The 27,826-nt window shown below is 43.5% G+C and overlaps 1 protein-coding gene across 7 annotated transcripts in view; it reads left to right on the top strand.

Annotated features, from left to right (window-relative positions):
- The window catches only part of LOC126413773 (regulator of G-protein signaling loco), a 244,224-nt gene that overhangs the window by 149,812 nt on the left and 66,586 nt on the right, over nucleotides 1-27,826 (top strand). The window contains exon 1 of one of the 7 annotated variants that reach the window (XM_050083299.1): nucleotides 2,280-2,371. The exons of the other annotated variants lie outside the window; for them this stretch is intronic. Coding sequence (XP_049939256.1) covers nucleotides 2,336-2,371 — 36 coding nt within the window. The 5' untranslated portion in view covers nucleotides 2,280-2,335. Of the gene's footprint in view, nucleotides 1-2,279; nucleotides 2,372-27,826 lie in introns of those variants that run through there. 7 annotated transcript variants of the gene reach the window in all.

Raw genomic sequence — 27,826 nt, forward strand, 5'->3', positions numbered from 1 at the left:
GTAGATGATAGACGTTGTTGGCAGGTCCAGTTTGTAGGCCAAATGGCTTTTCATTTTTTTTCGTGGCTCTGTGGTATCGTGTGCGCGGAGAATTTGTATTGGAACTTCGGAACGTTGAAGGCGATGATGTTACCGTTGAGGAGTTCCATATTTGGTATATTTGTGTTTTTCTTGTTCAGTCTAGTTCTGCTTGTTACCTCGATGAGTCTTTGTTGCAGTGGTATGGTGTTTGCTGTTTCGTAAATGGCGTTGTTTGTTATTCTTGGGGCCGGCCGAAGTGGCCGTGCGGTTAAAGGCTCTGCAGTCTGGAACCGCAAGACCGCTACGGTCGCAGGTTCGAATCCTGCCTCGGGCATGGATGTTTGTGATGTCCTTAGGTTAGTTAGGTTTAACTAGTTCTAAGTTCTAGGGGACTAATGACCTCAGCAGTTGAGTCCCATAGTGCTCAGATATTTTTTTTTTTTTTGTTGGGCTGGATCTCGTTACTACTCGTAGGATTTTCTTTCTGTGTTTAGGATTCTGCTTGTCTGGTAGTGGTTTGTCATCCTTACAGGTGCTGTATATTCTAGTACAGGTCTGATTAATGTTTCGAATGTGTACACTGGGAAGTCGTTCGAGGCTCCATTTATATGTCCTTTTATGATTTGTTATAAACTTAAGTCATCTTGTGGCTTTTGTTATTGTACGTGTAAGAGGTGTTTCCAGGATAATGTTGAGTAGATATTTAGTCCGAGGTACTTGGCTTTCGTTTTGGCAGTATTTCTTACTCTCAGCGTTTTAATTTTACGTTGTCTGGTGATTTTTGTTTGTTGCTGCTGAGATTTGTACGACTAAAGACAACTGGGTGCTTTTTTCGGGCATTTGGTTAAATTACCCTTTTACTGAGCCATTGTTGCAATTTGATTATGTATTGCATGTTTGTATGTTGCAATTCGTTTGTTGTCTTTCATGACACCAATGTAATGTGTCATCAGCATACAATAATAGGCCTTCGTTCAATCCTGTAGGTTAGGATACGCCCCCTGTATGTATGCTGTATGCCAAAGGTGACAATATGGCTCCTTGGAGCACCCCTGTTTCTGGGGTGAAGATGTCTGATAGCTTGCCGTCTATCGATACTGTTGTGGGTCTGTTGTCTAGGATGGTTCTCAATAGCTGCGTTATGTGGAAAGAGATGGCAAAAGTCTTCAGTTTGTAGTACAAGCCTGGGTGGCAGCTTTGTATAAGCCCTTTCGATACCTAGAGAGAGGGCTGATGCGCAGTTTGTAATATTTATTGCTCTTCTTATAGTGCTGGAGGTCCTTAGGACTGGGTTTGTGGTGGAGTGGTGTTTTCGGAATCAGACTTGTATGTTGGGAATGAGTTTTTGGTCTTCTGTGTGTTGTTGTAGGCGTCTGTTGAGGATGGTTTCAAAGCATTTGCCAGTTACTAGGAGAAGCGTGATGGGTCTGTATGACGTGGGATTGTTTAGGGGATTTGCCAGTTTTGGCAGCATTATTACTTCCGCAATTTTCCCTTGAATCGGTATTTGTTTCAGTGTCGGTGCTCGTTGAATAGGTGGTTGAGTGCTTTGTTGATCTCTGGTCTTGGTGCCATGTAGGTGTCGTCTGCTTATTCCGTCGGTGCCAGGGACACAGATTTTTCCTGTGTCCGGAGCAAGGTCTATTTCCTCTTCTGTTATGTTCCTTATGTGTGCTGCTTGTTGGCCGTTTAGTACTTCTGCTTCTGTTAAGATTTTTTCTGTGTTATTTGTTATTGCATGTCAGTGTTCGCTGTCGAAAAATGGATCGTCTGTTACCCTGTGGGTTTCCTGGAGCACATCAAGGAAGATTTGAGCTGTTCTTTGGCTGTCAGTGAACCGCCTTATTGTAGTGGTGGTTCTGTTTTTACTTTGGAGCCTGTAGTGTGTTTGAAGGTGTTCCAGAATCTGGTTTATTTCTGTTTGGTGCAAGGTTCCACATGTTTACATACATTTTTGGATACGGAATTCAGCTAGTTGTCTTTTAACTGGGTGTTCAATCGGTTCCGTTCTATCCTAGCTGGGTTCTTTTCGTACGTCGGTATGTTTTATCAGTTAGGCGGCGCTGCCTCCTTCTTTTATAGCAGCCGGCACATTACACTTCCGGCGAGTGCGGGGTCCGGCCCATTTATCCGTTGTGCTCGCCCCCTTCCGCTCGGCGCCCGTACCCCCTCCCTCCCACGCAGCGGCGTGACGTCACGCGCCGTGAGTCAGCTGTGGCCGCAGAGACGGGCGGCGGCGCCACCAGTTGCTCGCCTCCTAGACCCACGGCTGGCCGCCCGCAAGCGCTGGCCGACGCCGCCGCCGACGCCCGCCATGGGCCCCTTCCTCGCGCTCGATGTGCCCCGACACGTGAGTTTCCGCTCTGTTTCTCACTCCGTCTCAGGCAGCGACCTGTGCGGAAGCCCTCGTATTCATCGTCTGCCCGCCTTTTCCGTAAACAACACCCGTCAGTGCTCTACGCTCACATTGCGCCCACAGCGTTTCTTCGCACCTTGATGTTCCTCTTGTTCGACTTGTTGGCTCGTAAACTGTGTACAGTTGTGAAGTCGTCTCGTCTTCCTGAAGGATTCGGCGTAGCAGATAAACGCAGTGCGTGCCAGTTCTTCATCACCAACTGTTGAGGTGCTTATGACGTCTACTCGGATGGCGAATTGATCTGCAAAGATAGAAGATGAAGTAATGAATTAAAATTCATACCATTGCCGGGAGTTGAACACATCTCTCCTGCTTGCTAGGCAGATGTGCTAACCACTTCATCACCGTAACATTGTGGCTACCCACGCTGCACGGACTGCCCTAGTCCAATGCCCTCCGTAATACAAACTTTAATTCACGTCTTTAGCCCATTTTCCCCTTCTTAAGTCGTCACTATTGCCGAAGCTTTCCGATATTGGAATGCCACCCCAGCTTTGTAAGTAAAAGGGGCAGCCTGAAGGGGAAAATGGTCTGAAGGCGTGAATTAAAGTTTGTATTAGGAAGGGCGTTGGACTAGGATAGTCCGTGCAGTTGTCGTAGCTACATTGCTACGGTGATGTGTTGGTTAGCACATCTGCCTAGTAAGAGGGAGACCCGGCGTCAAGTCCCGGCTGTGGTACAAATTTTAATTCATTACATCAGCTTCTATCATTATCAGAGATTCGTATGCCTCCAGGAAAACGTAATTCCATCAGAATTCCTCTGTGTTGGGAACGTACTTCATCTCAGCCAACTAAGCTGCCATACGAGCTTCCGCTTTCAAGTGTCTGCTGTAGTGCACCCCTGACAGTTGCCGCGCGTGAGTAAAGAATTGCATTGAGTAGCATTTCCTTGTAGCGTGACGTCGATCACTAGTGCCGACTGCAGAAGTCACTGTGGTAGTCGGCGGAGTGTATGACGCTCACCGGGAGGAATCTGAATTTCATTCGTCCTTGAATTCGAGCGAAGTCGCTCGTGTGTCTGCCGCGGAAATCCGGTCTGTGCAAAGGCAGAGCTTTTGCTCGCTTGTCCTGTAGCCGACCACGATGTAGAAGCAATCGTAGTAGTGTTACTCATCCGTGGATCGCTTTTACAAAGGTACTGGACGTGTCATGATATTACAGATTAAGAACAAAAACCATGATTCATATACACAAGCAAATCTGGTTTGACAAGAATGGAACAGGTATCCCGGCGTCGATTTAGAGTAGAAACCATCCCGCCAGTTGCCTGAATTAATTTAGGAAGTATACCGAAAACTATATAACTCTTTTCAGAAATCAGCAGTTCATCTTTCGATGAATGTCATCAGCTATGACCTTATAGCCACATTTAGTGCGGTAATAGTTGAGGATTTTTTTTATTGTTAATCAGTTTGTTTTGTAGGAAGTGTGTCGAAGGAAATTACTTTCCACGATAATTTATCCTTATTGTCTAAGCAGTTCTTTCCGTTTCAGCCATTCATCTGTTATTGACCGCAATACATTTAAATTACAAAAATGGAAACAAAAGGTTTCCATTTCAAAACAAATAGATAGTTTCATTAACTATTTCATATATAATTCCTTAGTTGCTAAAATTGCACACTTACGCTACGATAGTGTAAATTCGTAAGATTAGTGAAAGACGTTGGATTATAAGTGGAAATTTAGGATTAAGCAACTTATTAGCTAACTTACGTTATTTCCTATATCGAATCAGTGTATCAAATAGCCAATCATTGCAGGATGACTTCTGTGAAAATTTCTTTCTAACCAAATCAGTATTTAGTCGTCAGTCAATGCATACTTTGAGGTAATAGTAAAACAACAGTAATATATGTAAAGAACGTTGCAAATGCTGCTGTGGATTCTGCAGTCGTTAAGTAAGTATCCGTTCAAGTTTAAAACAGTATTTGCACTCCCTTTTTTTTTCAGAAAACGAGCTTTAGCTATGGAATTTGTGAATCTCTGGGACTACAGAAAACATGACGATATTTTCGACGTTTTACGGATTGGTAGCAAAGCGAAGAATCTCAAACTCATCAACAAACTGGAAGCTATTTACAAAGAGTTTTTAGTAATTTAGCAGAAATATTTTCGAATAACAGGGATCTTGACAAGAAACCGTCAACACGTAACTGATAAGACACATTCCGAAAGGTTACTGTCAAGCTGCTATCTCTTCCCTGGAACCAACAAGGAAAGAAAACCTTTCGACAACTGTTTTACGACCGGTAAATGGCATCTCGACCGTGTGTAAGAACCGACAAGCTATGTGAACTTCAGTACTGTAATTACCTGAGCGTTCTTATATTATAAAGCCACCAAAACTCAAAGTAAATAGTGTCGGTGAGCAGAGTTGCACCTGTCAGGTTTGAAATCGCTTACATTAACATAACATATGTATGCAGTAGTGAGAGCGATTTTTCCTAACAGGTAGAGAAACTGTACAGATCCAATATATATTTTCGTTTTTAATACAACAAATGCCTCATTTGTGTATCCAAAGGGTTTAAAACGCATTGTGGAGCAGTTAAAAAAAATTGTCTGAAATCGACGTTCATTTTTCACCGAAATGTGTTACAAAGCCACTTGTTGTAGCTCTTGACAGCCTGATATTTACTCTATGGACAAGGTGGAAAGCAGGTTATAGCACCAATGTGTCAGTCTTACGGAGTATGCAAATGTAATAACTAGCGTGCGTAATTACAAATTAAGTTGATGAAGATGTTTCAAAGCAGTATGACATTCACATAGACTTCTTTTTTTTATTTATTGAATCCTCACATAGCAGCCTGTTAGCTGTAATTGAAATACAGGCTATATTCATTCATACATAGGTAAATAATATCCACAGTTAATATTATTTTCCATACTGCATTCACACAGCGGCAAAGGCAAATACTGAAAATACTCGTACACGTATGGAAACGTAATGGAGGGGACTCCTTGGTGAAGACCTAATCAGCCTAGAAATTACTTTATTGATAGGGCAAAAATATGCTAAAAATTTTTAAACTAATAATTGCACACTTTGTTTTCATAAATATAAAGACACTGAACGTTGTGACACTCAAGAGTTAAGCTTTTTATGAATTAATAAATTCAGGAGCCAAATGGATGATAAATACAAACATAAAATATTTTTAAAGATCCCTTCTGCAAAGTATAATGATTTTATAAACACATTTGCAGTTTTGACAGTTCAGCGAACTTAGAACTAACCAGGGTGAGAATTAATCAGCAGTTTGGAGTTGTTCATATAGAGTTTTCTCGCTTCGTTTTGTATATTTTACACACTCCAATAAAAATGCAGGGTATCTTCGTCAACTCCGCGATGATCATAATTTGGAGAGGATACTAACTTTAACAGTTGTTTCGTTTTGTTGGTACCCTCGTGGCCTGTTCTTAATCTATGAATAGTATCAATTTCCCTTCGCGTGAGTCCGGAATTGAACGAACGCGGGAGCTTGCTAAAAACAGACTCCCGAAACCTGCTGGAAGTATTTTACAAAAGAATCGCACGACTGCTTCAGTGTGGAGGGCGACGGAAATGAGGAGCAAATATTAGACTTTACTGGGCATGTTGCCCGTGCGTGTGTTTGTTCCTGCAGAGAGGCCTGCGACAAGAACGCTGTTGAATGTTAGTCTAGTGACTGTATGATTTACGGCCCGGCCACATGCTCGTCAGAGGACCGTGTTTGGCTCAGCCATTGTTTATGATGCGAGTTCCGGGCGCCGGCTTTGATTATTCCGCGCAGGTGTGTGCGCTTCTCCAGAGCCGATTCACGGTGTGACGTGCGAGCTGAAGAATGGATGCGCAGCCGTGTCTAGTTTTAAACGCAATGTACGCGCCGAGCCCAGAAAGGCAGACCGACGTCACTCGCCGCACTCGTAGCACGGGATCATTCACCGCCACTGCACTGTCATCCCCCACTCGCGTGTTGCCACGCTTCTCGAGACCTTTGTTTTAAAGGGCGTTTGTTTGTGGTCGCGAGTGAAGTAATACTATAGGATGTGCAGTCTTTGTCTTTTTAATGCACGTTGTTCGCGTGCATACCTTCATTTTGCTGTTCTCCGAGTCACATGTTACCTTTCTGCAGCACCACTTATGTGTAGCCTTAATATGTCTGCAGGTGAGCAGTTTTTAATCGTTAATCACTTTCTTATATCTTTGTTCAACCTCCAACGAAATGGGTGAATATGAGGAAGATAGAAAAGTGGCGTATCTTCCTAGATGTGTTCAATACCAAGATTTGATGCTACAGAACATTGTAAAAACACGAATATTCTGCCTATTGTATTCTCCGTCTGTGCGGTTGTGGGAAGCAGATCGTAGAAAAAATCCATGCAACATGAAAGTAATTAACTAACTTATCTCGTTCATAACTTCGGACTGCTTTGTCGCGGCAGAATTCGCCGTGACCTGGATCTTCAATTCCATTGTCATATAATGAGGTGGAATGCAGATTCGATGCAAAAGATAAGGTCGAGGCAACAATACCACCACCAAAAAAATTTGATAGATCAGCTGAAAAAGAAAACATGGTTCAACCTCTTCGTAAGAAGAGCTGAAGATAGATAGAAGCCTCTGGAAGGCTTCATATAGAATGCTTGGGTCATGTCGCTCAGATGTGGGTGAAGCGAACGTAAAGAAAGAGTTCGGCACACGTGTAACTGCTAAATCCTATGAAATGCAAATGTCCGCTTGTAAGGAGTGTCAGTTATTTATTACTCTTCTCGTTTACCTCATGGAACATAAAGGACGACTCCCTGAAAGGACTAGTTTTCGTAAAAGAAGCTCTGCTTCGGGAAGAGGTGTTTCACAGACGTAGGTAAAAACAAACACATTTATCCGCAACGTAGTGTGTTGATGTCCAATTAAAAACTTGTTAAAAATCCTGAAGATCTACAAACCTTTTTTCAGGGAAGTCAATTATTAACTTAGTGGCACAACAAAATTAAACTGGATCAACCCAGTTTACTGCTCGCACGGCTTAATTCATTGTACAATATTCGTTTGAAGTCACTGAACGGGAAAAAATAATCGTGTTATTACTAAACTACTTAATTGTATTCTCACGTTTAGATTTGCTACGCTGATTCCTAGAGTTTGGCCTCTCTTGAATGAGATCTAGACATTCCTGGTTGTGATTTTTTCCCCATAACTTTTTCAAATTATTACTCTTTACACACGCATCATCTGTTCGATAGACGCAAACTGTTTGCCATTTGACCTATCTCAAAGCTACATAGTACTCCTAACTCACGTTCACGTTTGCATATTTTATGGTAGTGGTGTTAACCCCGCTCCCAATTTTCTCAGAAAAGAGGAAACCTACTTGAAACTTCGTAACACTTTGGCGTCGTAAACCAAACCGGTACTAGAACCAGCCTTCCGCGGCTCATGTGTTAACAGACAACTATGGTTCAAATGGCTCTGAGCACTATGGGACGTAACTGCTGAGGTCATCAGTCCCCTAGAACTTAGAACTACTTAAACCTAACTAACCTAAGGACATAACACACATCCATGCACAAGGCAGGATTCGAACCTGCGATCGTAGCGGTCGCGCGGTTCCAGACTCTATTACCTAGAACCGCTCGGGCACTCCAGCCGGCTACAGACAACTATACCAGCATCTCTAACGGAGCAAGCCGGAGCTTTCTTAAGCCAATACTTCTGTCTCCGTCTTATCAGATGCCTTTCTCCGCATACCTACGTTCGAGTCCCTGTTCGGTGAAATCAGGAAGTTTCCCTGCAGTGTGTTCCATAAACATAACAACTTAAACGCAGTGTTTTTTTTTTATTAATATGTAGCGACCGCATATGCTTCATATATATTTTTCTTGCGTGTTCGTGGCCGCAGTAGCCGTGCAGAAGGAACGCAGCAATCAAGGAACGAAACAGGTGGCTCCTGCTTGACGTGTACCAGCCGGTTGAGGACGTGTAGTGTTCATCTGTTGAAGCTCAGTGCCAGCTGAGCGAGTAGAAACATCTGCTCAGAGTTTCGTTTGAAAAACACAAACACACACACACACACACACACACACACACACAGAGAGAGAGAGAGAGAGAGCGAGAGAGAGAGAGAGAGAGAGAGAGAGAGAGAGAGCGCGAGCGAGCGACAGCGCCGAGGCGATTTCCCACCGGAAGTGCGCTAGGCTGTGCGGCGGTTGCCGGTTGCAGCCGGCCGCACGACTTCCTGCGCTCTCTCAACGGCCGCACCTGACTGCTTTCGCTCCTGGTAGCAGAGCACTTGCGCCTCGACAAAGGAATCTCAAGCCACGGCCAGATAAACGTTAGACTATAACACGTTACGTGAAGGACGTACTGTAAATACGAGGGGGCGCTGGCAAGTCCTTGGCTTTGTAAAGAAAAAATAATGTTGTTGCTGTTCTCTTTAATCCAAACACTGGTTTGATGCAGCTCTCCATGCTACCCTATCCTGTGCAAGCTTCTTCATCTCTCAGTACCTACTGCAGCCTACATCCTACTGAATCTGCTTAGTGTATTCATCTCTTGGCCTCCCTGTACGATTTTTACCCTCCACGCTGCCCTCCAATACTAAATTGGTGGTCCCTCGATGTCTCAGAACATGTCCTACCAACCGATCCCTTCTTCTAGTCAAGTTGTGCCACAAGCTCCTCTTCTCTCCAATTCTATTCAATACCTCCTCATTAGTTATGTCATCTACCCGTCTAATCTTCACCATTCTTCTGTAGCACCACATTTCGAAAGCTTCTATTCTCTTCTTGTCCATACTATTTATCGTCCATGTTTCACTTCCATACATGGCTACACTTCATACAAATACTTTCAGAAACCACTCCCTGACACTTAAATCTATACTCTTTGTTAACAAATTTTGCTTCTTCAGAAACGCTTTCCTTGCCATTGCCAGTCTAAATTTTATACCCTCTCGACTTCGACCATCATCAGTTATTTTGCTCCCCAAATAGCAATACTCCTTTACTATTTTAAGTGTCTCATTTCCTAATCTAATTCCCTCAGCCTCACCCGACTTAATTCGACTACAGTCCATTATCCTCGTTTTGCTTTTGTTGATGTTCATCTTATATCCTCCTTTCAAGACACTATCCATTCCGTTCAACTGCTCTTCCAAGTCCTTTGCTGTCTCTGACAGAATTACGATGTCATCTGCAAACCTCAAGTTTTTCTTTCTTCTCCCTGGACTTTAATTCCTGAACCAAATTTTTCTTTTGTTTTCCTTTACTGTTTGCTCAATATGCATATTGAATAACATCGGGGAGAGGCTGCAACCCTGTCTCACTCCCTTCCCAACCACTGCCTCCATTTCGTGTCCCTCGACTCGTATAACTGCCATGTGGTTTCTGTACAAATTGTAAATTGCCTTTCGCTCCTTGTATTTGACCCCTGTCACCTTTAGAATTTGAGAGAGAGTAGTCCAGTCAACATTGTCAAAAGCTTTTTATAAGTCTGTTACGGGTTTGAAAAAATGTATTTACTCAGCGTCTTCCTCCCAGGGGATTGTTCCAGCTTCTTTAGCCCAAAAGATTTCGATTGTGCCGCAAACCACTCATCCGCAGTGTTCAAATGTCGTCTTACCTTGAGATGTTTCTTGAGGTTTGGGAACAGATAATAGTCTGAGGGGACCAAGTCAGGTGCATGGGGTGGATGTTTGAGGATGTTGAAGATCTGCCGAGTTCTGCTGCGTGATGCCCGCCTTGTGAGAAGGGGCATTAGTATCACACGTAATGCAGAGAATAAGGTTTAATTCTGATCATTAGAGTAATCTAATTCATGTTAATCAGGAAAAGCTAAGAACTTAACTGGGCCCCCTCTTATTATTACTGTCATGATAGTCTGTTGCGAGTTTCTCTTATCGGTAACGTCCGCCTTTTCGATGGAGTAAAAAGCTAAAATGATACATTATGTTCCGTCATCTTCGAAGTAGCTTATGTCATTGATCGCAGCATTCACAGTATTTCGAAGCACAGCTGCACCGTCAGATCTTGAGTCGTGTGCAGCTTCTTCGCACGTGGCAACACATGACTCTCGCAGTTACCCACTTCAATCGCTTTGCATCAATAGTAAACTGGAAACATGCTGTTGAACATGTGCTTCTAAATAACCAGAGCTATTGCAAAGATATTACAGTTTAAGGCTGTCGACAGCTTTCTCTTTCAGTTCTTCGTATATCTCACTGACCTGACTGTACTGCTACTAATTTTGAGATGTGGGAGAGGTTGCTATTCAGTTATGCCAACTTCCTCATTTTATTTGACACGCTCACAAGATGTACCAAAATTCGTGCACAGCGTGATCTGTTTCAAACTAACAGTACAAAGAAGTAACAAAAATTCGTTCTGTGCATATTTTCGGTAGAAAAAGGACATCAGAGGAATCCAATGGCAACATTGTACTCACATATACGACAGGTATATAGTTTTGTGGCTGTGTTGCTTAGTTAATACAGTGGGTAAAGTTTTACGTTAGAATACTCGAGTTCGAGAATTCGATTCCAGGTCTAGATGTAACTTTTTAATTTTCGGCTGCATGATATGACATCTTGGTTCCTAATCGTTGTGTTACATTGTACAGCAATTGTAGCACAACTTACACAAAGCACATTCTTTTATTATTCTGCTTTTAAAGACGTATTTGCTCTGTAACACTCCATGTTTTCAGGTCCATTGTTACCATTGCCTCCATTTCTTCAGTTGTATCCCTTCCCCCCAAGGTTAAAAAAAAGCTTCATACTACATCTTCTTTTTCTTTTTGGTCTCTCTCTGCTTCTTTTGTCCTAGTAGTTCTAGAGCCATTCAAAGCACATAGCCGTTGTTTCGCACTGCTACATCGACTACATTCAAATCCAGCTTCCAGTATACCATCCTGCCATTTGTTTTGTCGATTAGCACAAGTGTCATACTTATCGCTCTCATGCCTATTACTTTTCTCTAGGACTTCTTGTCACCTGTAGGTGTAGCAACCCGCTTAATGAGTAACTGTTCCGTTTACTCTGCTCCGCCGATAAATGAGCAACCCGCTTAATGAGTAACTGTTCCGTTTACTCTGCTCCGCCGATAAATGAGAAGAATTGGTAGCGCGCTCTTGTGACTGCGGACCAACTGTGCTGTGAAAAATTCAGTGAAGCATGATCCATAGAATTGCTAAATGTTTGAAGGTGCATGGAGGTCTGTTTGAGCATCTGCTGTGAAGATTTTATGTTTTGTGAAAATCATGCTTCCCCTGCTAGTATATTTAAAATATCACAACAGGTTGCTCTTACTGAATCTAATATTTACGTTGAAGATCTCTATATTGATGAGTTTTGTAGGCTGTACTATGACTGGTAATTTATTTTTAACTGATTTTCACTCTTCATAGATATTTATGACTAAAAATTATTTTCAAAGTTGAAAAAAAAAAGTTGTCGTAGGCTGTTCATTGTTTAAGAAACCCTATCTCCTACGGATTATTGGGCAGAAAAAAAATACACCTAGATCGGGAGTCGAACTCGGGTACTCTAACACAAAACTGCGCTAACTGGACGGTATAGCTATAGTGTGTACAATAAAGATACGAGGGCTATTCGGAAATTAAGGTCCGATAGGTCGCGAAATGGAAACGACAGTGAAAATCCGATGAAGCTTTGCAAAGCTGTTTGGGGTAGTGTCTCTAGTATGCCAGTCGATCGCGTCACATCGTTGTTTTTCAGTTCTGACCACAAATGACCTCGTAAAGGTGTCTAGAACAGGTGTGCCTCCCGCCAGGTATAGATGTCCGCCGAGAGGTTTCGCCCGATTTCATGCAGCCCCACATAAAGTAACTGTCATGCATTTCCTTCTTCATGACAATAATTCACGGCCGCACACTGCAGGCGCCATGAGGATTCCCCTGCGAAGTTTTCGGTGCGTAGTATTTATTCACCCACAATAGGTAATGTTTGGTCACTCACAATAGAGCTCGGGCTGGGCTCCCTCTGACGTTCATCTCTGCTCACATGAACCGCTGGCTAAGAAGACGTTTTGGTGCAGGCAACAAACTGCAGGCCCACGTAGAGAAGTGGCGGAAAGCACACGCGGCTACCTTCCGTGAGGAAGGTATTGAAACGTTGGTACAACGCTAGGACAAATGTCTAAGTCGGTGACTATCTAGAGAAGGTGTAGCAAACTGTTGCAAATATAACATTTATTTTCTCTGTGGTTTCCATTTCGCACCCAATCGGAACTTACTTTCCGAGTAGTCCTTGTACTTGTCGCACGCGTGATGCTGTAATTGCGAAAGTTCCTTTCCTTGACGTTAATTTTCTACCGAGACTATGCACAGAACGAAATTATGGTAACGAAATGTTTGTACTTAAGCAAGGAATCGCCCTATGTCGTCCAAGCCTCAGAGTTTTGGTTCGTCCTGTATAATACGCGTGTAATAAATTAAACAGCACACCAGGCATCTCCTTTAACAGAACTGAAACGTAATCGCTATTTGCATCCACAAAATCATTCGAACTTGTAATACATTCATCGAAGATAAAGTTGCTTACAGCAGTCTGAACTTCCGAAAATCTCCCAGTAAAATGTGTATGAAATATGTATTCATTTCTCGTCGTCTCTCTAAAATCCAGGGACCAAAGAATCGACAAAACAACTTTCAAGTGTTGTACTTAGAACTTACTTGCTGTATACTGGAACTTAATAAAGAACATGGAGGTGCATTATGCCTCCCTGGTAAATAATATGGTAATACAATCGTCTCACAACACTTCCCGCAAACGCTCCGTCATTTTGACAATCGATGCGGTAAAATCGACAGTCGATGCGATAGGCGTCTTATACATTTTGGCATATTTAGTTGTTTTGTTTTATAACGTGCAATTTGCCGCTTCAAGACAATGGCGCATCGAAAATGTATCGCAAACACGTCACCCTTATCATTAAATGTCAGTTAATAATGCATCAACGATACTAGCCGTCAAGATATATTGTGATACGCGAGACATGAAACAAAAACGAAATGACTAAGATAATATGGTTTACTTAGTTGAAGGATGTAGGTTCGCATTCTGATACACGCTACTATTTGTTTCATCTTAGTATTTTTAACACATTCTGGGAAAACGTATGAAAGTGATACAAGTATGTTGTGCAATATTCGATATTATTTAACATTTGAGTCTGATTAAAGAACGAAGGATGAAGTAAATATTTAGCTGTTTATTTTTGAATATGTGGTGATTTCCGAGTGTGTGATTAGGCAGGAACATAAGAGGACAGCTTTAACTGCTGCTGAAACGAGCAGAAATAAAATTCATATTCTTCCTTGTTATAAATATTACGCTGTTTACTTCCGAATATGTGGCAATTTCCTACTGTGTATCCAGAATGAAATTTTCACTCTACAGCGGAGTGTGCGCTGATATGAAGCTTCCTGGCAGATTAAAACTGTGTGCCGGACCGAGGCTCGAAATCGTCACCTTTGCCTTTCGCAGGCAAGTGCTCTACTGTATCCTTTCTTCAAGAGTGCTAGCTAGTTCTGCAAGGTCTGCAGGAGAGCTTCTGTGAAGTTTGGAAGGTAGGAGACGAGACTGACGGAATTAAAGCTGTGAGGACCGGTCATGAGTCGTGCTTAGGTAGCTCAAGTGGTAGAGCACTTACCCGCGAAAGGATAAGGTCCCGAGTTCGAGTCTCGGTCCGGCACACAGTTTTAATCTGCCAGGAAGTTTCCGCCTGTGTAGTTAGGTAGGAACATAAGAGGAAGGCTTTTATTGCTGCGGGTGAAACAAGGAGGAAATTCATTGATATTCTTTCTTGTCACAAATATTTCGCGGGTAGCACTCATCTTACAAGCTTTTCTGCAAACAAGTGGCACTTACAGTTAGGATATTTGTTCTACTACCAGCAACACGCGTGAGCTGTTTGCCAGAGAGGCCCGCGTCAAACGCTAACGAAAGGCGATAGCAGTTCGATATTGTGAGTGACGTCAGAATTACATCACATTTGCAGGAAATGAGTGTTACTCCTCCCCCCTCCCTTAAAAGGCGGGAACCAAAGAATCTACATAACTTTTGAGGGCCACTTAGAACTTCCTTTCTGTATATTGGAACTTAGTAAATAACGTGGAGGTATATTACACCACTCTGGTAAATAATATCATGCTGAACGACAAATGACAATTATGGCATGTTCAATAATATCTCGATTTAACCTTTCTCTGTCAGCATCCATCTCCATAAGGAGATATATTCTTTTGTACGGCGTAGAATTTGTTCTTGTGTTAACGGTGCATCTTACTAATTTTGTGTAGTACATTTACGAGTCTCGTTGTTTATAATGTTACATGTGACTAAGTTATATGTCAAAGATTGTTTTAATGGATGCATTCTGTGTATATTTGCCGGCAACATCTTCCAGGAAGAGGATTACACTACTCAAGCTGATAGAAACGTTGTAAGCAAAGTATCAACTCTGCATGCCCTGTCTTGCTGAGGAGGTACCTCACTCGCATTTGAGAGGAGTGGGGTTCAAGGTTTTGAAGATCCGTGTTTCAATTTATCTGTGGCTTCTGTAAACCTCTTATCTCAATGTCGACCGCTCTCTTAACACCTTCTCGCCGGCGCTGAGAATTAGATTTCTCCCTATGGGACGGTCGCGTACGAGGGTGATTTGATAATTCTGGTAAAAAAAAAAGCAAGAAAAAATGTTTGTTTTGTACACAACTAATCTTACTTAACGACATAGTGTCTTTGAGGGCTATACGCGTGGTTCAGCGACCCTCCAGCGTTTTGATTCCAATGGAAGTATAGGTTCTGTCAGACTCTGCAAAATACTCGTTGACTGCAAATATCACTTCCCCATTTGATGAAAATTTCTTCCCAGCAAGCAAAAGTATTAAGTTCCGGAACTGGATGAAGTCACTTGAGGGCTAAGTCTGGTGAATAGGGTGGATGAGGAATCTGTTCAAAGCGTATTTCATGCACTTCCGCCATTGTTATCGGTGATGTGTGGGATGGTACTTATCATGCTGAAAGAGCACTTTTTTGCGTGCCAACGCAAGTTTCAAACAATCCAACAGTGAAGCATAATTGTGTCCAATTATGATTATTCCCTTTTCCAAGTATGTATGAGGGTTATTCCTTGAGAATCCCAAAAAAAAAAAAAAAAGAAATCATCTCTTACTAGCTGACAGAATGGTCTTTCACCAGCCTTTGTCCATTGTTTTGGCTGTCATTTGAACCCTGGCCTGAAATGATTGGTCCGCAGAAAGTCGTGCGGATTAAGATTAAACATCGCCAGACATTGTCTTTAAATGTTGTGCCGGGTGCGCTTTTGGTCGAGTGTGAGCAACCGCAGCACCCACCTCGCTCACAGCTTCTTCATAGCCAGTTCTCCGTGCAGGATATGCACTCTCAGCAATCTTATGAATTTTTCTTCGGCGGTCTTGCTTTACCGTATGATGGATTTTGTCGATGGTTTCCTTTGTGGAGACCTCAGTTGGACGGTCTGAGCGCGCTTCACCTTCTGTACTTCTGCGACCACGTTTAAATTCATTAATCCAAAAATAAATGGTCTTCAGTGATGAGGCAGAGTCTGCGTGAACTTAATCCAATTCTGTTTTGATTTGTGCAGCAGTCCAACCTACATATGAAAGTGTTCATTAACAGCACGGTATTCGGTTTTCTCCGTTTTCAATCATAGTCGACACACTATTTCAGACGGGTGTCAACAATGAACCGTACGCTGTACGCTGTTGAAATTCTTCATATGATCCACAGAGTAATCAGGCTTGCGGAACCATGACGGCGCAACAAAAATGTTTCATCCTTTCAAGGAAGTAACGCCCTAGGTTACTATATTAATATTCAGTACTGACCTTTTATTTCGGGAATGGCATACTCGTAAGTCAGTTTCATTTAAAACACGGAGAGATCACAGAAGACAATTTTACACTAAATTAGTCACAAATTGTGCGATATCTCATTTGTTCAGCTATCTCTTTCCTTGGAGCCACACAGAATTATATTCGCAACTGTTCCTTGCACCTAGTTAATATTTAATACTTCATACCGTAGTGTGTTACTGGTAGCATAATTGGTAGAGTGGGGAGTGAGCAACCGGTGGTATAAGCCACCCAATAGAAGACTCTAGCGTGAGCCACCGGTGGGACACGCTGGCGTGAACGTGTTACAGCTCAGACCTTTCTTTCTGTGTACTGCGGCGGTAACATATCGAGGCGCAACTTTTTGAGAAGACTTTGCTGTTAATAGGACCGTCCCCTCAATCTTTGCTTTTTGAGCGTACGACCGGTGAGCATCGCACATTCCGCACACTGCAAAAGCTTTTGGAAGTGGTTGTGAAGTAATATATAAGGCGCTCGGGATGGAATTGGAAAAAAAGATCACTCTTTTCCCATTATTTTTATTTGTTTTATTTGATGTCTTCGTTTTTACTCACCTGATTTTTGGGTCGCCTTATTATTCTTATCATATGTTCTTTCAGAATCATACGATTTGATATTGTTATACAGAAGGTCATACCTTTACTCATTATCAAAGTCTGACACCGTAGTTTTAGCGAAGAAATTTGCTAGAAAGCATCCACGTGGTTCACTTCTTACTACGAGGTTCATCCCAAACTAAGGACTAACTATCTAGAAAAGACACAGTTGCTCTTCGTGCGCGAATTGCTGAAGACAGTCGTATTACATCTTTTCCTTTGTTGGCTTACGAATATAAACTATCGCACTGTTTAATTTCATTTATTGGTGTTATTCACGACCTGAACAAGCATTTATAAATGGCACCACTACCAGTGCTTGCGTGTTAGGTTCCTTCAGCGCAAGTGTTTAGCGCAGACTTGCGGAGTATGTTGTTGTTGACGATGATGATGATGATAATGATGATGATGATGATGATGATGATGATCATCATCATCATCATAATAGAAGGTAGAGATACCAAGCAATACTCTGAGGATGCTTCCAACCTTGCAATCCCACACATGGATTAATAATTTCTGAAATTGTAACAAACATTAAATGATAATTTAACCTCACGAAACTTGGGCTACAAAAGTTGTTTCTCCCCTGAAAAGCAAGATGTTAACAAGAAAGAAGTATGCAGTAACATGTACAGTGTGTTCAGAAATTCAATGGCGAAATAAACAGCGATGACGGTGACAAAAACAAATATATTTCGTAAAGGAGCCATATGTCGGAAACGCACATTGTTGGAGTAATAAATATGCAGGAGATTATGGCGTGTGATTGAAAATAAAACGGTGTTAAACGTTTTCAATTGCTTTATTGTTCTGATCACTATTGCTTTACAATGAATGTTCGAAATGAGTACCATTGACCTGAGCGCAGAGCCGGTATCGACGTAGCAGTGTGTTTCGTGTTCGCTAGAAAATGCGTGATGTGTTCTGTAAGTGTGTGACTGCCACAAGAATTCTTGCAACTAATTCCGTCTCCGAGTCAGCAGAGGTCACGTGGCCCGGAGAAAGAAGTCTAATGAGATGGGGCCCGGAGATCTTTCAGGCCGATGTACAGGTCCTCCGCGGCCGATCCTCCGATTGCCAAAAGTATTGGTTATTACTACTCGGACTGGTTCTGCAAAGTGAGCTGGGATGCCATCATGATGAAACCACTTCCTCCTTCTGGTACCTAGGGGTACTCCCTCCGATAACGTCGGAAGGTGAAGTACCAAGAACACACTGTAATATTGACCACCAGAGCCGAGCAGGCAATGTGCAAAAGAACTGTAATACGTGTTTTTTTTCGACTATACATGCGAATTATGACTTTTAAATGCCTTCCCGAGTAAACTGAGCCTTATCTGTAAACCTAACAACTTCAGGAAAACCAGATTGCTCAGTAGCCTGTTGCTGGAACCAGTGTTTGTATACTAAAGACATGAAGTCATCTGGCCCCGTGGCCTGTACTCTCACAAGCCGATAAGAAGGAAACAGCTGTTCGTGCAATACATCCCATACTAAAAGTATGGTGAATACCGAGCAAGCCGGCCGAAGTGGCCGTGCGGTTAAAGGCGCTGCAGTCTGGAACCGCAAGACCGCTACGGTCGCAGGTTCGAATCCTGCCTCGGGCATGGATGTTTGTGATGTCCTTAGGTTAGTTAGGTTTAACTAGTTCTAAGTTCTAGGGGACTAATGACCTCAGCAGTTAAGTCCCATAGTGCTCAGAGCCATTTTTGAATACCGAGCACAGCAGCAATTGCTCGTGTACTTGTCTCTGGATTGTTCTTCCTCAACGTCATGTGTAGGCTCCGCATTAGCCCTGCTTGCCATCAGTGTCCTGGTTTTTTCCACCCGATTGTACGACTGTTACCTTCAGCCCCACCATAAACAAAGTGTATGTCTCGCAGTTCTCGCAGCGCTCCATGTTGACATTTCAACTGTAATGCAGGCACTAGTACTATCCGCATGACATCACAAAGGACTTCGTATCTCAAACTAACGTTTGGTGTAACGTTAGACACGACGACTTGTTTCTGCTCCACTCGTGTACTACCTACGCATGCTCAGTGCTCACGCAATACGGGTTCCCGATAAATTGTTGCTTTACGAAATATATTTGTTTTATCTCTTGGATCATCCCTGTTAGTTTGGGCACTATTTTTGAACACACTATATACTAACATCACTATTATCATATACCGGGTGGTTATAATTAAACTTCCCTATTTAACACATTATAACACGGAAACTAATTACCGTAGGAGTACAAAACGTGGTAGCATTAATGTCCAGAGTATGGAGGCATGATTTCCATGCGTCACAGCGCCATCGTCTAGTTCCAACTATTGCCAGCAGGTGCCGTGATCAGTCATTGTGCTTCATAATCTCACACTCCTGACCAGTCTCAGTGCACTTGTTGATGTATCAACATGAGCTTTGACAAAAGGGGCAGGGCGTTATTGGTGAAACTCTATGATCAAAACAACTGTAATGCTGCAGCTAGACTTCGAGAATATCGCCGGCTGAAAGGATTACGGAAGCGTCATTTTCTCCAACTGCTGTGCGGAACATGATGAAGTAGTTCGAATCAACTGAAGAACTGGGCGTCTCTCTGGGAAGAGGCCAGACGCACGGTTGCACCACAGGTGGTTGATGAAATCGCTGTTGCTATGGCAGACAATGCTTCACGCAATTTCCCGTAGTCAGGCAGTGCGCGTGCTGTGTCACGACAGTTGAACATACCGTAGTCCACTGTACGGAAGGTGCTTCGAACCATTCTAAAATGGTATCCGTACATGATCCATATTATACAGCAGCTCGCACCACAGAGCGCACAACGGCGTATTGTCTTCGCTCACCACTTTCTCGCAAGGATTGAAGTTGATGAGGGCTGTCCTATGGACAGACGAAGCTCATTTTTCTCTGATGGGTGAGATAAACACACAGAATTGCCGAGTGTGGGGATTTTCATCTCCAGTCACGGTGCATGAAGTTCGTCTGTATGGTGAACGTGTCAGCGTATGGTGTGGCCTCACGGTTACGTTCATCATTGGCCCATTCTTTTTGAACAAGTTGGCGCTCAAGGAACAAAACGTGTAATGTGACCGGCCAGTGTTACTGCGATACGCGTCGCCAGCATGTCATACCCGCCGTACAGGAGAGAGACGCATTGAATTCAACTGTTTTCATGCAATAAAGAGGCCCCAACGCACATCGCTCGTGAAATTCACTTGCTTCTCCGAAACATAATTGAAAGCGATCGAATTATCAGCCGATCGTTTCCAAATGCTTGGCCGGCACGATCACCTGATCTCACTCCCTGTGATTTCTGCTTGCGGGGCTACCTGATGGACAGGGTTCACCAGGGGAACATTCGCACATGTGCTGATCTGAAGCGCAGCATATCAGCAGAGGTAGCCAGCGTACCTGTGTTGTATTGTATGTTAACCGGGGACCTAGAAACGACGGAGAGGCTCCGTCCCCGCCGCTGCCGCAGTGGTCCACAACCCCACGACGACTACCGCAGTCCACTTCACCCCTCCGTCGCCCCACACCGAAACCAGGGTTATTGTGCGGTTCGGCCCCCGGTGGACCCCTCCAGGGAACGTCTCACACCAGACGAGTGTAACCCCTATGTTTGCGTGGTAGAGTAATGGTGGTGTACGTGTACGTGGAGAACTTGTTTGCGCAGCAATCGCTGACATAGTGTAACTGAGGCGGAATAAAGGGAACCAGCCCGCATTCGCCGAGGCAGATGGAAAACCGCCTAAAAACCATCCAGAGACTGGGCGGGTCACCGGACCTCGACACAAATCTGTCAGGCGGATTCGTGCAGGGGTCCAGGCGCTCCTTGCCGCCCGGAAAGCCATGCGTTAGACCGCACTTCCAACCGGGCGGGCGCCAGCATACCTACTCACATGCTTCGTTCTGCTGTGCAGAATTCAATCCTGCGCTTTCAGACTCTTCTGGACACTGCTGGGCGGCATGTTTGAGCCCCTTTTGTAGCAGTAATGGTACCGGTATGTAATGGTATGATGTACTATAGCAGCACATTAAAAGTGTTTCAATTGAATTGATTCTGTATTATTTCTCTTTCCCATGTCCTTGACATTAATGCTACCAAGTTAGGTACTCGTACGGTAATTATTTTCCGTGTTATAACATGTTAAATAGGGAAAGTTCAATTATATTTTGCAGTAAACATATGATCTGATATCGTGGGCGACCACTTACTTTGGCCTTACACGTTGCCTGCTCGGCTCTGGTGGCCAATATTACAGTGTGATCTTGGTACTTCACCTTCCGACGTTATTGGAGGAAGTACCCCCAGATACCAGAAGGAAGAAGTGGTTTCATAATGATGGCATCCCAGCGCACTTTGCAGAACCAATCCGAGTAGTAATAACCAATACTTTTGGCAGTCCGAGGATCGGTCGGGGGGACCTGTACATTGGTCTGCAAGATCTCCGGGCCCCATCTCATTAGACTTCTTTCTCCACGGCCACGTGACCTCTGCTGACTACATAAAACAAATTTATGTTGCAGACCACTGAAGATGCCTCACAGATAAAAGAAACGAAACGTGTGTGGCACAAAACAGACTGCCTTTCATTTAGTTACAAAGACGAAATACACCTTCATATTTTACATTCAGTTTACGAAATGATTTCACAGTTTTGATGTGAAGCACAGGCGATTTATATTTCAGTGGCTGCCACTGTTTTGCGCAGCGAATTGACCCCGTGACGTAGACTGACGGAGCAATTAAAGAAAGCCGGCGGACGGAAATGGCTGTAGACGTGTCACGCTGCCGAGTGTTCCGGCGAGACATGCTGGTGGTCACGCGAGCTGCCGCAGTTGTGCAAGAGCTGGCGCGTCCGCAGGAGCCGCCCTCGCTCTTCGTGCAGCATACTGTGAGAAAATACAGACCACGTTCGCACCGTAGTAGCGGACCTGGGGTTCTGTGGGTCGTGCTGCCCCACCCCAATATAAATTGCCAGCACCCTACTTTTAAGGAGCCACAGGTGCCTAACATTTGAAAAATAGCAACACTACAGTGTTATTACAACAACAAAACATGTAATATAATTTGTTTGCATCAGTGCCTTAGTGTAACTTCCAAGAATTTGCAGTTCTTATTCTTAAGAAATTGTTTTTAAGAACTGTCGAAGTTCCATGCAGCTTTTCGCGGATGATGATGTAGTATACAGAGAAATTGCAGCATTAGAAAATTGCAGCGAAATGCAGGAAGATCTGCAGCGGATAGTCACTTGGTGCAGGGAGTGGCAACTGACCCTTAACATAGACAAATGTAATGTATTGCGAATACATAGAAAGAAGGATCCTTTATTGTATGATTATATGACAGCAGAACAAACACTGGTAGCAGTTACTTCTGTAAAATATCTGGGAGTATGCGTGCGGAACGATTTGAAGTGGAATGATTATATAAAATTAATTGTTGGCAAGGCGGGTGCCAGCTTGAGATTCATTGGAAGAGTCCTTAGAAAATGTAGTCCATCAACAAAGGAGATGGCTAACAAAAAATGGTTCAAATGGCTCTAAGCACTATGGGACTCAGCATCTGAGGTCATCAGTCCCCTATACTTAGATCTACTTAAGCCTAACCAATCTAAGGACATCATACACATCCATGCCCGAGGCAGGATTCGAACCTGCGACCGCAGCGGCCGCGTGGTTCCAGACTGAAGCGCCTAGAACCGCTCGGCCACCGTGGCCGGCCGAGATGGCTTACAAAACACTCGTTCGACCTATACTCGAGTATTGCTCATCAGTGTGGTATCCGTACCAGGTCGGGTTGACGGAGAAGATAGAGTTGATCCAAAGAAGAGCGGCGCGTTTCGTCACAGGGTTATTTGGTAAGCATGATAGCGTTACAGAGATGTTTAGCAAACTCAAGTGGCAGACTCTGCAAGAGAGGCGCTCTGCATCGCGGTGTAGCTTGCTGTCCAGGTTTCGAGAGGGTGCGTTTCTGGATGAGATATCGAATATATTGCTTCCCCCTACTTATACCTCCCGAGGAGATCACGAATGTAAAATTAGAGAGATTCGTGCGCGCACGGAGGCTTTCCGGCAGTCGTTCTTCCCGCGAACCATACGTGACTGGAACAGGAAAGGGGGGAAATAACGTATCTTCCTGACTTTTCCACTGACGTTCGGAGACGTAAATCTTCCTTTTAATGTTTCTTAGTGCAGCATCTTGTCTTGCCTTCCCTCAACTACCTGTGGTTTGTTGGCTCCACCTGTGCAGTCACGAATAGTGTCAGATTTGTTGTTGGTAGCAGACATGCTCGGTGTCCTGCAAACAGCGCCCAGTCAAATTTACTCCTAGTGAAATACACACGCAGAAGAGGTCGAAGGAAGGTCCACTACCTGTCCTGTCCGAACTCTGCAACTTGCACAGCAGCTACAAGAGCCGCGTGCTCTTACGTGTGCATTGATGAGGAAGACTGGAGATGCCGCCGGCCGGTGTGGCCGTGCGGTTCTAGGCGCTTCAATCTGGAACCGCGTGACCGCTACGGTCGCAGGTTCGAATCCTGCCTCGGGCATGGATATGTGTGATGTCCTTAGGTTGGTTAGGTTTAAGTAGTTCTAAGTTGTAGGGGACTGATGACCTCAGATGTTAAGTCCCATAGTGCTCAGAGCCATTGGTACCTCTCAGCGATATAAATACGTATATGCCTGATGGTTGCTTTGATCAGTAAACTTTAGAGTTCGTAAGCAGTTAATTTCTTGGGTAGCAGAAAGGCCGCTGTACATTTTATACTAGATTAGATACAGTGCACGTTTTATAGAACCATAGTGAGGAAATACTCGAGGACGAGGAATACGTCAGAAAAACAAAAATCTGTAATACGTATTTACGAAGGAACTGATATGCTAATATTACTTCCACAGCACTTAAGTGAGATGGGCCTCAAGACTATGTAAAAAGTGAAAATTTTACTATTTTGTTTTTCGTTTGCATATTAGTCGAAACCCGGAGGATCGTCAAGATGGCTGTTCAAATCCACGTCAAGTCATCCAGGTATAGGATGGTTCACAAGTTTTTGGATTTGCAACAGCTTGTCATTTTCTCCGGCACGATATTTCGACAAAATCCTTAGTTGTCTTCGTCAAATTTGAGCAGATCTCGTGTTTGATTGAAGCTTGTGCTTCGTCTCTAATAGCCTCGTCATCGACTGGACAGACTCTGATCTCTTTCCTTGTTTTCAACCAAAGAGCTAGGTTGCACGACAATGCTTGATTACGTGTGGTCCTATTTGATGTGGTATGCCCTTGCCTTTCTGCAACCTCTGAACTGACTTAACCAGCCATTTATGGGTGAACTGCCAGTTTCATGTAGACTCCCAACTGCGCTACTTGACACTTTTTTCATTAAGAAATCATTGCCACAGCTTAAAGAATCAAGTGACAAAAAGTAACTTGGGGCCAACTGGATATCGAAAAATACGTACATTGCAAGCTACTGTACAGAGTGTGACGGAAGGTACATCGAGCAATTATTATTATTATTTTTTTTCCTACTCCAATCACGTACTTAGCGACGAAAAAATTATTGTTGATATATTTATGTATGAGGGGGAGAATCGGAAAGTAACGCACAGTAATTTTTTTTTTCTCCCGTTGTATTGCAGCTGGAATGTTGAAATTTCACGACAATATAATTTGAAGTTTGCGCTGCAGACGGTGTTTTGTTTTCATGTGCATCTCTAGCGAGAAAAGTCTGAACTACGAAACAAACGTGGTGCGCATGTTATTGTCCTCCATTTGTAAAGATCAGTGAAGTGTAGTTCGATATTTGTGCGCCAAAAGGCATAAACCGAATGATAGAACTGGAGCCAGGGACAGAGACTCTTGTGACATTATCCTGACTGCCTTGTCCGAGAATTACTTCGAGCAGATAGTTAGAGAACCAACTCGTGAAGCTAACGTTTTAGACCTCATAGCAACAAATAGACCGGAACTTTTCGACTCCGTGAATGTAGAAGAGGGTATCAGTGATCATAAGTCAGTGGTTGCATCAATGACTACAAGTGTAATAAGAAATGCCAAGAAAGGAAGGAAAATATATTTGCTTAACAAGAGTGATAGGGCACAAATCGCAGAATATCTGAGTGACCACCATCAAACGTTCATTTCTGAGGAAGAGGATGTGGAACAAAAATGGAAAAAATTCAGAAACATCGTCCAGTACGCCTTAGATAAGTGCGTACCGACTAAGGTCCAAAGCGAGGGGAAAGATCCACCGTGGTATAACAATCATGTACGAAAGCTACTACGGAAACAAAGAAAGCTTCATCATAGGTTTAAGAGTAGTCGAATCATAGCTGATAAGGAAAAGCTGAACGAAGCGAAAAAGAGCGTAAAGAGAGCAATGAGAGAAGCATTCAACGAATTCGAACATAAAACATTGGCAAACAATCTAAACAAGAACCCTAAAAAGTTTTGGTCATATGTAAAATCGGTAAGCGGATCTAAATCCCCTATTCAGTCACTCGTTGACCACGATGGCACCGAAACAGAGGACGACCGAAGAAAGGCAGAAATACTGAATTCAGTGTTCCGAAACTGTTTCACTGCGGAAAATCGTAACACGGTCCCTGACTTCAGCCGTCGCACGGACGCCAAAATGGAAAATATTGAAATAAACGATATCGGAATTGAAAAACAACTGCTATCACTTAGTAGCGGAAAAGCATCCGGACCAGACGAGATACCCTTAAGATTCTACAGTGATTATGCTAAAGAACTTGCCCCCTTTCTATCAGCAATTTATCGTAGATCGCTGGAAGAACGTAAAGTACCTAGCGACTGGAAGAAAGCGCAGGTCGTTCCCATTTTCAAGAAGTGTCATAAATCAGATGCGAATAATTATAGGCCTATTTCGCTTACGTCAATCTGTTGTAGAATAATGGAACATGTTTTGTGTTCTCGTATTATGACGTTCTTAGATAATACAAATCTCCTTCATCATAACCAACATGGATTCCGCAAACAGAGATCATGTGAAACTCAGCTCGCCCTATTTGCCCAAGAAATTCACAGTGCCGTAGAGACTGGCGAGCAGATTGATGCCGTATTCCTGGACTTCAGGAAGGCATTTGATACGGTTCCGCACTTACGTTTAGTGAAAAAAATACGAGCTTACGGAATATCGGACCAGGTTTGTGATTGGATTCAGGATTTCCTAGAAGAAAGAACACAACATGTCATTCTTAACGGTTCAAAATCTGCAGATGTAGAGGTAATTTCGGGAGTGCCGCAGGGAAGCGTGATAGGACCTTTATTGTTTACAATATACATAAATGGCTTAGTTGACAACATCGGTAGCTCCGTGAGGCTATTTGCAGATGACACGGTTGTCTACAAGAAAGTAGCAACATCAGAAGACTCGTACGTACTCCAGGAGGACCTGCAGAGGATTAATGCATGGTGCGACAGCTGGCAGCTTTCCCTAAACGTAGATAAATGTAATATAATGCGCATACATAGGGGCAGAAATCCATTCCAGTACGATTATGCCATAGGTGGTAAATCATTGGAAGCGGTAACGACCGTAAAATACTTAGGAGTTACTATCCGGAGCGATCTGAAGTGGAATGATCACATAAAACAAATAGTGGGAAAAGCAGGCGCCAGGTTGAGATTCATAGGAAGAATTCTAAGAAAATGTGACTCATCGACGAAAGAAGTAGCTTACAAAACGCTTGTTCGTCCGATTCTTGAGTATTGCTCATCAGTATGGGACCCTTACCAGGTTGGATTAATAGAAGAGATAGACATGATCCAGCGAAAAGCAGCGCGATTCGTCATGGGGACATTTAGTCAGCGCGAGAGCGTTACGGAGATGCTGAACAAGCTCCAGTGGCGGACACTTCAAGAAAGGCGTTACGCAATACGGAGAGGTTTATTATCGAAATTACGAGAGAGCACATTCCGGGAAGAGATGGGCAACATATTACTACCGCCCACATATATCTCGCGTAATGATCACAACGAAAAGATCCGAGAAATTAGAGCAAATACGGAGACTTACAAGCAGTCGTTCTTCCCACGCACAATTCGTGAATGGAACAGGGAAGGGGGGATCAGATAGTGGTACAATAAGTACCCTCCGCCACACACCGTAAAGTGGCTCGCGGAGTATAGATGTAGATGTAGATGTAGATGTAGATTCACAGGGACATGCTGGTGTGTATGAGGACGACGTTGCGGACCGTAGCAATGTCTCCAGGTGCTGTGCATTCTTCGAAATGGACCGTATGAACCTTAGCGATTCGCCACGCTCCAGCTACAACCCATGGAATACGCATGGTGTGTTATTGGTGGACTTTGCTGAACACGAGACCATTGTGAATTGTGCAGCCTACATTAAAACTCTAAATTGCGCCGTGCCCCATCGTGACAAACGCCACAATATTAACGCTGACGGTGTTGAAATTGTTTGATAATGCTCGCCTCCGTTTTGGTGCTTCTGTTAGTGAGAAGACCGCTAAATTTGGGTGGGAGGTGCTCCAGCATCCACCACACAGTCTGGACCGTGGGCCATGAGACTTTTTTTCTGTTTGGTCCATAGAAGAAACTCCTCGACGGCCAACGCTTTGCAACAGTTGCGGAAGTGAAATCAGCAGTTCGCAGGTAGCTGTACTCCAACCCAACGAACTTCTGCGAACAGGGCATATTGAGACTGGTACCACGATGGCAGAAATGTGCTGAGAACGTTGGTGACTACGTAGAAAATTAGGTAAAAGATGTAAATTGTGTTTTTTTTGCCTATTTAACTTTTTAGTAATAACATTATTGTGCGTCACTTACTCTCATGATGCCTACGCGAGACATACTGTTGCGGCTACATGATTATCGCACGTTCTTCGTCGAACATAGGTTT

Source organism: Schistocerca serialis, chromosome 1, assembly GCF_023864345.2.
Source record: "Schistocerca serialis cubense isolate TAMUIC-IGC-003099 chromosome 1, iqSchSeri2.2, whole genome shotgun sequence".
NCBI classification, from domain to species: Eukaryota; Metazoa; Arthropoda; class Insecta; order Orthoptera; family Acrididae; genus Schistocerca; species Schistocerca serialis.